This window comes from Aythya fuligula, chromosome 3, assembly GCF_009819795.1.
Source record: "Aythya fuligula isolate bAytFul2 chromosome 3, bAytFul2.pri, whole genome shotgun sequence".
Lineage (NCBI taxonomy): Eukaryota > Metazoa > Chordata > Aves > Anseriformes > Anatidae > Aythya > Aythya fuligula.
The window spans coordinates 36,608,995-36,622,132 of NC_045561.1; the positions used below are offsets into that span (position 1 = coordinate 36,608,995).

A 13,138-nucleotide genomic window follows, 5' to 3' on the forward strand; every position below is an offset into this window, starting at 1 on the left:
TCCATTAAGGTGCAGTGTAACAGAGAGGCCTTTGTCCCACAGCTGCTTACAGCATAAAACATAAATCATGTTACACATGTCAGGAAATAAAAATTACAATGCTTTCTATTGTTGGTCTGTTCTGCATTATCTGTGTCACCAGTGCTAAGCCTGACAATTTATTCAGCATGTAAGTTCAGGCCTCTGCTCTTAGTAACATTTGGGCTTTTCCTGCACTGCATCAAAAATGGTTTGTTCACACGGAAAATGTATAGGAAGCGAAATTCTTGGTCACCTTTGACATCTGAAATCCTTGGGATTGCCCCGGTAACACTAGCCGTGATGCCAGCAAGAATCTGTTTCAGAAGATGGAGGAAATCTCTAGCAGCTTCTTACAGTTCCCTGCTTCCTCAGTAGCCTCTGGCTCACAGCAATGTCAGTCCTTCGGAGAGCCTGCTTAGCAGGTGGAATAACTCGGATAATGGGACTAGATTTGATCTCTCAATGTTATTCATACCACAGTATAACCTAAGCACTGCCACACAACTCCAGGGCTCCTAGGTGACTGGGTACGAGCACATGCACATCATTTATCATCTGTAGTGACAGGGTCAACAACAGACAGAAGGAGAGAGAAGCGCTCTTGGATTAAGTGGTCTGTGAAAGTAATGAATGATAAGCCGTTACCTCAGAAGTATGCAGCTCTAAATCTTCATCCTGCCAACCTCCCCCCCCATCACGTATTGACCTCATGGGACATCTTACACTCTTTAAGACTCCGTGCATGGTCTGGCCTGGCCTGACCCTGCTCTCTTCTCCCTTTACCCTGACTGATAGTATGATCTCCACCTCCCCACACTAGGATCTGTAAGTCAAACCGAGTGAAGGAAGTGGTTGTGAGGTACAGCACTACCTTGCAGTGCAATTTTTGCCATGGGATGAAGTCCCTCCTGAAGTTCATACTAGCTGATAACAGACATCACGTGACAGCACACAAGTTTACCACTACAGTCTTATTTCTGTGGTATGAATTGTGCGTCACTAAAAATAGTAAAAATATGCCTCATGTCTTCTTACTCTTGGACCAGAGTCCTTGAAGATTCGAGCCTATCCTAGGACTATAATTCATCTGTCTCCATGTGTATTTACCAAGTTCTCAATGTGCCTCCATTGAAATCAGTGGAGTAAAAGACACAAGAAAGCATCCTAGTAACCTCCAAGGCCTTTAAGTAAGGCTCATAAAATGGAGAACATCAGCATTTGACACTTGTCTTTAAGCAGATGTTGTAAAAACACCAAAACCAGAACATCTGCCAAAACAGGGTCTTAGGGGAGCTAGATTAACAGTGAAATTACCACCACTGTACTATTAAAATAACTATTAAAAGGAGGAAACTGCAGCAAGTCTTTTAATAGGTGGCACTCTGAATTGGCAGTGGACCAAGACAGGACAACTGCAGCATGGACATTCCCCTCTAAGCTACATCAACTTTCCTATGAAAATTTAAAATGACAATGAACTTCAGTAGTTCAAAATTTCATAGCGGTTTCTGGAAAGCTAAAGGACAGCTGGCAAAACAAAAAATGGCCTTTGTGTTCCCTGGCTATAATCATTCCCATGTAAGTTCATTAAACTTTTGTGCTGAAACCCTGGCAAAGCAGAATGCCAGCCAGCATGGTGCCTCAAAAGTGATTTTGGGCTCACTACAAAGACCTTTAAAACACACCAGTGTAATGTGCTAAATACAATAAAAAAAGTTCCAACTTTGTTGAAAATTATGTGTCATGAGCTTTGTTAAGTATGGGTCTAACTGCATCTTGGCCAGACAAGCATGGTCTGTACAGGTACACTGTGCTGGAGCTTCTCTAGTCCTCTAAGACAACTGGCATAAGCTTTGGAACTAATGATGTTTGGATTTGCTGTTCAGTCTGCCTTTTTTTTCTTTTTCTCTACAATTTGCGAAAAATGGTAATTCTGAAAACAGCAACCAAAATATTCCTTACTTCACTCAGCTGCTCAATGCAGGCCAAAGCCTGGAAGCTAGTGGCCGAGCGGGCAGAGCATCTGCTGGTGTAGGCCAGCATGGTGCCAGTAATATGGCCATGGAGCAGGCCCTATTTACATCAGCTAATAATCTGGCCATACTGTCACAACAGAAGCGGAGGACATTCAACTATTTTCCACATCAGGCTCTGCTACGTATTGATTTGCATGGCCCAGTATGAACACACGCACACACACGTTTCTGCTTTGATTTGTTTTGCACTGAGAGATTATTTCCTAGATGTGATCTGGGCACTCTCAACATTGTAAATCACTGTGGTACAATGCTATTAGTTTTTTTCTGGTTCTTTATGTGTGCGGAGATACCATGTACAGAGACGGCAAAATGAGTTAAATGACCATTAGATTAATCAGGAAAGAAACTGCTCTGTGTTCCTCATGACATTCTGCAATTATGCAGCAGCAGAAACGATGTTAGTGGTTTCTTTTATTGCTAGTAACTGAAATAAGACTAAACTACTGCTTGTCCATGGACTATAAACAATCTGAATACACTACTGCACCAAAAGCACATAATAGGCAGATCCAGGACATATCAATATATTAAGTAGCTGTTTCATGTGTATAAACAGCGATCTGATTTCATCCTTTTCCTGCCTACCTAGCAATCAAGTACACAAATATAAAACAATTAATTTTTCAGTTGGAAAGTATATGTTCTGAAAAGCAAGATGCATTTGAGTATTTGTAACTGTTAATATTTGTCCATTAGACTGTTCCAGTGCCATGCCTACCCTTCTTTCTATTTATACTGGCATTGATCAACTTGTTCACTTCCAGTTTAAATGATTCAATTCTGTTTTGATTGCCATGTAATTTAAATGCAAATAATTACTGCAAAGATGACATTTAGAAAACCAGCTCTGCTAAGCAGGAAGGTCTTTATTAGGCAGAGGAGTTTGCCAGTAATATCAGAAGCATCCCTTTAACTGCAAAATGTGGAAACCTATCATTTCAGTTCTTTTAAAAGATACTCAGCTTTCTCTCTGACTCCCCTTAATTAAAACTATTCTGTGGGATCACTAAGGTTTGGTATCAGGGTATAGCATAGGCCACTGAGTGAAAGGAAGAGGGGAGGAGAATATTATTTGTTTTTAGTTCATATGGCTATGCTCTAGATACCCACAGGCTATACTCTAGATTACCATCTTGTGAAATTATGTTTGTATTTCAGACTGCAACCTGGTTCTGATGCAAAAACACCGAGAAATGTTTCACGTAATCACAATGAAAAAGCAGCAGTGACAGGGGAAAAAAACAAAACAAACAAACAAAAAAAAACAACTCTGAAATAGTTAAAAACCAGCTCACTTCTCCCTTCTTTCTTCTGCTATTAGGGTTAGACTGTTGCTTTTACACTTTTGTCACATATGAGAAATCTAGAGATACCAAACTTCCTGAGGATGGAGATGTGATTGTTGCAGTCTCACCTTTCCTCAATGCCCTTATAGCAAAGTATTCTTTATGTGTCAGCTGTGAATCCAAAGAAATGTTGAGAGGCAACAATGAGGAGGACAAATTCTGCCTTTGCTCATTCCCTGCCATAGCAGCATCTTCAGTTTGGGCTCATAACTGGACATCCAACTCCTCTTTCCTCACAGCTGGCAGATTTCAATGGCACCACTTGAAATTTAGTCTTCACTAGTGAGAGCTGCATGAACACCAGGGTAACACACGAAAGAGAAGGAGCCTGACATTTCTATTCTTGCATTACAGAAACCTGGTCCTTTCACCTCAACAAACACCTGTGACCCAGTGTCTGGTAGAGTGTCTTCCCTAAAAGGCACTGCTCCTGTTAAACAGATCATCCTAGGGATCTTGATTCTAGCACAGAGCCTTACAAGGTGCATTCATTCCCCTTCTCAAAACAGGGTTAAACAACTGAACCTCAGAAACTATTTTTAAGTTCTGAGTATCTCCAGGTATGGAGACTCCACAATCTCTCTGAGCAACCTGTTTCACTGTCTGGGCACCTTCACAGTAAAAATAAGTAAATAATAAAAAAAAAAAAAAGCATAGATCAAATTTCCTGTAGTCCAAACACTCATCCTGTCACTTGGTACCACTAAGAAGAATCTATCATCTTTACTCTCTCTCCCCTCATCACGTATTATATACTTTGATAAATAAGATCCTCCAGAGCCCCATTCTCAAGGTGGAACACTCCCACTCTCTCAGTTTCTCCTTACATCTCAAGTGCTCCAGTCCCTTTGTGAGAAGTCATTTTTGTGGCCTTTCACTGGACTCCAGCATGTCTTTGTGCATCCTGTACTGGGGATCCCAGAACTGGACTTCAGATGCAGTCTCACCAGGGCTCGGTAAAAGGGAGGATCACTTCCTTCAACCTGCCAGCAGTATTGTCTTCCTAATGCAGCCCAAGATGCTGGTGGTCTTCATCACAAAGGCACACTGCTGATTCATGTTCTGCCTGTCTAGCAGAACCCCCAAGTCACAGAATGGTTGAGGTTGGAAGGGACTTCTGGAGATCATCCAAGCCAACTCGCCTGCCAAGCAGGGTTACCCAGAGCATATCACACAGGATGGCATCCAGGCAGGTTTTGAATATCTCCAGAGAAGGAGATTCCACAGCCTTTCTGGGCAACCTCTGGTCCTTTTCTGCAAAGCCACTTTCCAGTTAGTTGGCACGCCAGTACGTGATTATTCCTCCCCAAGTGCAGGACTTTGCATTTCCTTTTGTTGAACTTATTAAGAAGTGTTGGCCCACTTCTCCAGCTGATTTGGTCCATATGAACGGGGACCAGACTCAACTACAGGTGAACTTTGGCTTTCCTAGCACTTGTTGGCTTTCCTTCCCACCTTGTTGGATCTGTGTTCACAGAGCAGGAAGGCAGAAGAGTAGAATAATCACTTGTAGTACAGAGATGCCAAGTTCATCTCCCATATTAAAGTTGTCTCCTAAGTAAAACCTACTCTGATCTCAGAAAGATTTCCCTTAAATTTCATGTCTGTTCTGCTGGCTTTTTTTCCTCCTGACAAGCACTGAGACAGCAGAATTGCTAGAGGAAGATGTCAGGCTGCAGGTCCCCTAGTATGGCTCTACAGGAATGCACGAATTTAGCCCATGAAGCAACTCTAACTTCAGAGGCTATACAGAGGAAAAAAAATCAATATAATTACTTTTTTAGGCTAATAACAGCTTGATTTTGCTCTGAAAACCTCAGACATGTTAATGAGTCTTCAGCACAGCTGTAATGTCCAGCTTACATACTGTTTTAAAATCTCCAAGAATCAGAAGAAAAATGCATTTGCTTTACTGTGAATGTTGTTTTACATCGTGAATATTTTATGTCACTGAATAACATTCAGCCCTCAAAATTTACATACTGAGCTAAGGATAAAAGAGAGCTAAATTGCTCTGTAAGTTAGGTATCAAGGATTCCCTCAAGGCCCTCAGACCTGAAAGATTTTTTCCTCGAACAAGATGCTTTCTAGTTTTTGCTGACTCACATGAGTTCAACCATTACAGTTTGAGCAGTATAGTTCATTCAAAAACATATATAACCAGGTGCCCTCACAGAGGCCCTGAACTGACACAACTCAATTAAGTTCAGCTCACTACCAATTTTTACCAGAAAGGGATTGTAGAGGCCTGGGGAAGAGGTAGAACATCTTGTCACCAAAACCCGAGCAGGTTCTTCTGGTATTTTCTTTCATGCTTTCCTTTCTTGTAGCTTTGTTTTACTGGTATTAGCAATTATAATCCTTCACTGACTGTAGGGACACCTCGTGGTGAGGATAGGTGAAAACAGCAGGCTGCCATTCAATTAATTAAACCAAGCAGTAAAAGACTGACAGATGTTTCTTCTCCTTGGGATAATCAGAATTTCACAGGCACAGACTTCCACTCCCACTCCGCTTCTGAATGGGGCATACATTAACACATCCAGAACAGAAAACACTGACACAGGAACTTCAAGAACAAAAGATTGAGTCATCCAGCAGACCTCAAATATCTAGCAATCTAAGGGCCAGACCAACTTATTAACTTTTGTCTTTCAGAGGCTACCAGGGTGGCAGATTCAACTCTGGATACTCACTTGAAAAGGCAGTCCCCAGAACAACCATTATGTTTGTTTCCCCTCCTCCTTTTTATAACAGGCCAGCAAAGCTCATTTCAGTGACTTACTGCAGTATTTCTTTTTGGGATTTTTATTTTCTTTTAAACGTGCACGCATATGTGATTTTAAACAGGGATTTCCTTTCTCACTGCAACTACCCTATGGTACTGTCACTGCAGCATTGAATACATTACATAATAAAAATTGCATCAGCTTGCTTACCCAGTGCAGTGACCCAATGCAGACCTTGGCAGCCAGAAGAGGAACGGTGGGATCTGCTGGTCGCAGTTTAGCACACTCTTTGAGCACTGATACAGCATATGCTGACTGGAGAGAGGAAGGGGAGACAGAGCAGGAAAGGAAAAAAAAAAAAAAGGCTGATTAGACAATGCTGTTAAGAGCCCAAGCAAGGTATTTCAGTGAAATGTACAAAACAGTGATATGAAATTACAAAAAAAAAAAATCATGTCAGCAACAAGTTAGCAACTTTACTCCCACCTCCACACACACAGACACACATGTGCACACAAACACATGCTTCCCACGCTCAGAAGAAGTATGCTGAAGAACCGTCCCTGGCTGTGCACTTTACAAGAAACAGTCTTCTTCAGCTATCAACACGCTGGTTATTTTAACTCTGCCCTTCCAACTCACAGCAACTCTGCCATATAGTTCCCCTTGCATGCAGCCATCTTCCAGTAAGCCAGAGGAGATCACAAAGAGGTTATCCTTTTGTACGTTACATTTTAGACCAACTAAAAAAACCTGTCAGACAGAGGTTTGTGTAGCTAAAGTGATCTGTTCTGTAGGCTGTTTTTTGTCTTCTCCAGGTCCGAATGTACAAGAACCGAAGTGGGATCCCACCATGCAAATGGTGGGGCAGGCAGCTGCAGAGCTGCGCACGCGCTGTGCAGAGGGGGGTCTGAGAAGCATGTGGCAGACAGAAAGCCCACAGAGCTCTTCCTGGTGTAAGGTTACCATTAATAAATGGTGTTCATTAAGCTCAGCCGTTACACGGCCTTTTGGATATTCCACGTGCTCTACAAACACTGCTTTTTACAGCAGTGCCATTCATGGCGGCTGCATTTCAGCAGTTTAATGGGGAATGAGGAATGCTCTGGTGTGAGATGCTGGTGACAAGGAAGGCTTGGGCAGCCCTGCCAGTTTCCTAGCCCACCCTAACCCACCTGAACCAGTTTCTTTGAAGCTTCCAACTCTCCTCATACACGACCCAGAGCCCCTCAAAGCCCCACTTCTCCCAGCCGAGAGGCACACAGGCCTCTCACTCGTATGCACCCCCAGCAGCATGTTGCGCAGCCACGACCTCTCTATATCCCAGGAGGGCAGTAAACACACCGATATAAGCTCACAGAGCCTATCTAACAACCATTCCTATCAGGTCCTGGCCCACGAGGGCCCTCCTCACTGCAGCTCCTGTGAGCACACACTAACACCACGCAGCTGGCAGCCCCGCAGGACGGTTTCACACTCCCACAGGCCATCAGCACTTCCCCTCCCTCCCGCCGCAGCAGGCTGCCTGAGCCTGCCTCCTCCTCTCTCCACAGAGCTGAAGGTCCAGTTCTTGCTAGAGGATTCAAAGCCTGGAGAAAAATGGGCTTGGAAGGCAGCCTGGAAAAAGGGGAAAAAGCAATGCACAGCAGCCCTGCACATGACAAGGCAAAGATGAGCTTTTTAAGAGAACACACAGGCTCTGCAGCAGCACAAGGCAAAGCTTCCTGCTTGAAAACCTTGAGTACCTGCTATGTAACCTAAATAACACAGCCTAAAAAAGAGCAACAGCTTGCCCTACATTCTCCAGACTGCTCCCACCAATGCGGAGCATCAGATATCATCAATACAAGTAATGAAATTTTGCTCTGTTACAATTCCAAACACATCATTCAGCTGCTGGTCCGAAGCCAGGAAGATGCCTGTCTGGGAACAGAGATGGGAGCTTAACCTGTACCTCGCCCCGCTCAGAAATAAAGGCTTGGGTAATTCCATCCTGAAGCAGAGCAAGAAACGCATCACTGCGCTCTGCTGTTACTAGATGACTCGCATCCCTCTGAATGAACCTTCTTGACACCTATTTGTTTAGAACAAGTAATGTCTCAGGTTTTAATGGCTTCTTTTTCCTCCTTTACAGAAGGCTGCCTGTGCTGCAGGGAGCTGGTATTCCCAGTGCCACCACTCAATGTGCTTTAAGCGCTAGCATAAGCATGTAGGTGTCCTAACCTGGCACATCATCTTCCTGCCCTCTGTTCTGGCCCACACGTGTTGCAGACTAGAGAAACCCAAGCAGTACCAGAGGACCACATGCACTTTACCAGGCAGCGTATATGCAGCTGAACACCTCCAGCCCTTGTTATCCTAGCATACAAAAGTAAAATGAAAAGGCCAGGCATATACAAGACCACCTTCTGTCCTGTGTCACTGCTTTGAGAAGATGTGGACAGATCGATGGGGGGGGATTCTGTTCCCCACAGGAGGGAGCAGGAGGCACCTGGGGCTGCTGCAGCACTGCTGGCGATCACAGCTGGTGCGAGTACAGGTCAGAGCAGCGAGACGCCTGCTCAAAGTTGGGCCGCAGCCACGAGACTGTTGGGGGGCAAGGACAAAGCAGCCACTACTGAATGCAGCACAGCAGAGAAACCCACCTTGTGGCCATGCCCAAATTCCTCTCCTTCGTAGAGCCACTTGACTGCATGTGCTGAGGAGCTTCTGAACACTAATTGACCAAGTCAAAGCTATACCTTCCATGCTGCTCTCAAAACATCTACGAAGTTACGTTACTTTAGGCAAGTTTATAAAGTTTGCAATTAAACGTGTACAGCAGAAATGGTTTTAGAAACATGGCAACATGAAGCCTTCCTCCCCAGCTGCATTTTTAAAATTCAAGAGATCTATAAAATCGCACCTTGAAAACTTTACTCAGCAGAAATTATATATAGATGAAAATGGTGGCCAAGGAATGACTACAGGAAGAATAACATCTCACTCCCACTGTTACTTGGTTTAGGGGACACTGGTGAGAAATATACATACCAAGGTGTAACACAGATATTCATTACAGGCATTAATTGGCAGGGAACAAACATCACCCACCCTGTATTGAATACAGATGTCATTGGTTTGTAAAAATATTTAATATGAAACAGTGTTTGTGTAACACTGAAATAATCTGATAATTAAAATGCACATATTCTTTCACTTAGCGTGGGTGGACCAGGCAGCCAAGTGCATTGTTTGTGAGACTCACTGCAAGGCAATAATAATTAGATTTATTGGTGAGGCATGATTTGAGAAGAGCAGAGCTTGAACTCCAAGTGACTGCATGCTTCCTGCTCATAATTTGGAGTTTCAGTACAGCTCACATCAAATCTCAGGCCAGGGTTTAAGTTCTTTCTGTTTAGATCTCTAATTGTTGGATTATAACAACTGCACTAGAACCAGTTCTCAAGGATTTCAGAAAACAAAACAAAACAATTTGCCTCTGGGCCTCATTTGGACTCTCTCTGGGAAAAAAGGCTTGTGAGTCTCCCTAAAACAGAGGAACTCATTGAAAAGACATAGCTTAAAGAAACGGCAAGCTTGCCAACAGCTGCCTCGTGGGGGGTTCCAGCTTTTTTAAATGGGAGATCTGAGTTCTCAGCCTTAGGATCCTCATCAGATTTAAGGAGATTCATGACAATTCTCCTTTTTGTTATGACAAGCAAGGCACAGAACTCAAATCAGGATACAGAGTGAAAACACAGCCTTAAGGGACAAAACACATACAAAAAAAAAGTGTAAAGGACTACAGAACCTCTCTTACCTGAATTGGACATCTCCATCTTTCACACAACAGCTTTGTTATTTTTGCAGTGGGGACAGGTGAAGCACGTGGCACTACTGTTGCATGTTTAAGTCCAATATTTAACAAATCTGTTCTCTGTTAATTTTTTTTTCACCTAATCTACTTGCATACACTATTTTCCTTCTGCTGAGTTCACAAGTGTGCTCTGTAATAATTTCTGAAAAGAAAATGAGTAAAGACAGGTGCTGGGAAGCAGTGAGCAACACTCACAAAAGGCTGCTTTCAGGACAGGCTGAAAGGGCTCTGTGTGCTGCACTCAATACACGGGCGGCACCTCTCAACCTGCAGTGAGGAATCGTAAGGAAGCTACTGGGAAGAAAGATGGAGAAGACACCTCTCCCTAAGTAGTTAAAGTTGTCATGGTTTTGAATCCTGTAAAACAAAGAAAAACTTCTAACCAAATACTAACCACAGCTCTCCTTCCCCATTTGCTAACTTCACAATGAATGACACAAGCATATTCCTGAACAACATTTGCACATGACCGGTATACACGTAGAATGAGGAACAGGTCACTGTTAGTTTTCTTTCTTAACTTTTCCAAAAGACTCGAGAGATGAGAGATTTTGCACCATTAGTGCATTTACCTAAATGGATGGCAAAATCTCGAGTGCACTCCAATACTATTTATCATTCTTTCCTCTCCTACCACAGCGAAGCAAGGAAAGGAGGATGGCAGAGAATTCATTTCACACTTAGAAGATAAAGAGACCATAAATGTAAGTAAAAGGAAGAATTTCTAGACAGCAAATTGTGCCAAGCAGACCTGACACACCATACACAGTTGCTCTTCTCTTGCATAGGTTCCAAAAACCTTTCTACTTTTTTTTGCTTTCAGCCAGAGGGAAAACGTTCCTCAAGGTGGTGGTCTTGGTAGACAGCCTCCCTCCCAAGTCACCTGGCAGTCCAGTACAGACAAATCCCCCCAAGTAGCATTGCCTGTCTTCGAGCATCATCCTGCCTGATCTTAAAAGCTGCACCATCTCAAAGGGATTGTGTCTGTGCGTGTGGCAGGAATCTTTCAACACACACGAATAAGTATTCCTGGTATCCTGGGATTCACAGCCATTTAGCTGTAAGTGACCTTGAACCAGCAAGGGAAGATGACATTAGAGGGAGCCAGCAATTGAGAAGTCAGGAATTAGCTGTTCACTGAATTTCTACATTTCTGTGAATCCCTCAGCATGGATATTATTCTCTTAAGACATTCACTTCTCTCAACATAGGGACTGCTGCTCCCCTTTTCTTTTACCCTGTGCTTAGCAAATCAGAGCACTGCAGTAAGGCAGCTTCAAACACTCACTTTTAGGAGTACCTCTTACATTCTGGGATTTAAAAGCATGACTTTGCCCATGCTAATGTGACAAACACCACCCTTCACACTTTCTGTCAAGAAAAGAGAGTTAAGCCTGAAGGCAGCTCTACAGCCCACCCAGGTATTCTGCTCCTCAGGCAGGAAGCTTTCCATTTTTAGCACCATCTACAGCACACACACGCCCTTCTCATCTCCCTTTTGCACCAAAAGAAACCAAACTACGGAATAACCCCTAGCTGGCTGACCTTTGTAACAGGATCTTTACCCAATGACTGTTCAATATTTTAACTTTCATTCCCCAGCAATGCTATTTAAGGAGCCAGCCGAGGCCTCTGCTGCTCCCAAGGTTCCTGCCTGCAATGCAAAAAGAAATGTTCCTTTTTTTTTTTTTTTAAATGCCAGTTGCTTAGCAACCAGCCTAAGCTTTTGCAAGGAAACCAACAGAAGGAACAGCCTAAATCATAAAATTCGTCTGCTGTTGCTGCAGAATTATGTATCGAATGTATTTATAACTTTCCTCCTAACCTTCTGGAAAGCTGTATATCGGCATTACAGGCATGGCTGAGTCAAACTTGAAGCTCCTTGAAGCTATTACAGACATCTGCTTTTGCTGCACTGTTTTAAATAAGTGGCAGCATTCCTTTTTTGGGTGCAACACAGATAGGAGCAGCTCAGACATTAGCCTGACATTATTTGGCTATGACCAGTGCGTATCAGCAACTTGCAAAAGGCTTGAAAATCAAAGTGCACGTCTGTCTAAGGCTGGTTTCAAAACCCTAAAAATGCTGCCAGCACCAGCCCTGGGCAGGGCTGCATTATCTCCACTGCTGAGCAGCCAAGGGGAACGCAGTGACACTGCACGATTGGCTCTGCGAGAGCTGCAGCCTGCTCCCTCAGAAAAGCAGCTGAATGACAGATGCCACGGAGGATGCGATTATTTCCCTTTGTATAGCACCAGACACCTCCTGAAGTGTTACGTGATTAAGAAAATCACTCAGGTAGACAAGTGTGACTCTTTCTTCCTCTTTGCCTTGAAGATGAACAAACACAGGAAGGCTGAAAGGAGACAGGAGCATTTTGTGTAGCTGAAAGCAGATTTATCTGCCTGGCTTTGCAAGGTACCACCCTCGGAGAATAAATCCCCCTACGGCCAGCCATTCTTATTTATACAGTAACATTGGCCACTGTCCCTGGGGTGTCCTCAGCACAGGCTAGCAGGGGCTGGGCAGGACCAGCATTTGCTGTCCTAAAGGCAAGCACTGGGGTGACGGTGTTCTGCAAACCCTGGGTGAGGGTGGCTGGACAGCTGAGCACCGGGCACCCCAGGAACACATCACCTCCATCAGCAACCCCAGCACAAGGCCTGCTGAGCACAGCCCTTGCCTCCAGGTAACTGCTTCCAGCTCCAGTCTCTTCCCACTGCCCGTTCACCTGCTCCAGACCCCTTCCCTTACGCACATCTTGCTGCTCCTCATCCCCTTAATGAGCACAGGGGTGAGGGGTAAGGGCAGATTACTTCCTCAGCTGGCCGGAGACTGTATGACTCCTCGCCCCTCTAGTCAGGAAATACAAGCAACCCAACAGCTTTTAACACAGTAAAAAAAAATAGAGCAGAAATATTAAATTTGAGCACAAAAATGATTTTATGTACTGAATACACTCATAACAACAGCTATCCACTGGACAGGAACAATGTGAGACTGCTGCAGGCTGACTGGCTCTGTTGGTGAGCCCCAAACCTGCAGGCCAAGTACCCTCATCGTTCACAATTCCACAGCCATCTCTGGCAAATCCTCCCTCACCACCCTCAGGAAAACAGCACCTCGCTGTCATTAAATACAAAT

The 13,138-nt window shown here is 44.0% G+C and overlaps 1 protein-coding gene across 1 annotated transcript in view; it reads right to left on the reverse strand.

The window, feature by feature from the left end:
• The window catches only part of TTC7A (tetratricopeptide repeat domain 7A), a 158,289-nt gene that overhangs the window by 102,382 nt on the left and 42,769 nt on the right, over positions 1 to 13,138 (reverse strand). The window contains exon 10 of the mRNA XM_032185233.1: positions 6,346 to 6,450. Within this exon, the coding sequence (XP_032041124.1) occupies positions 6,346 to 6,450 (105 nt within the window). The remainder of the gene's footprint in view (positions 1 to 6,345; positions 6,451 to 13,138) is intronic.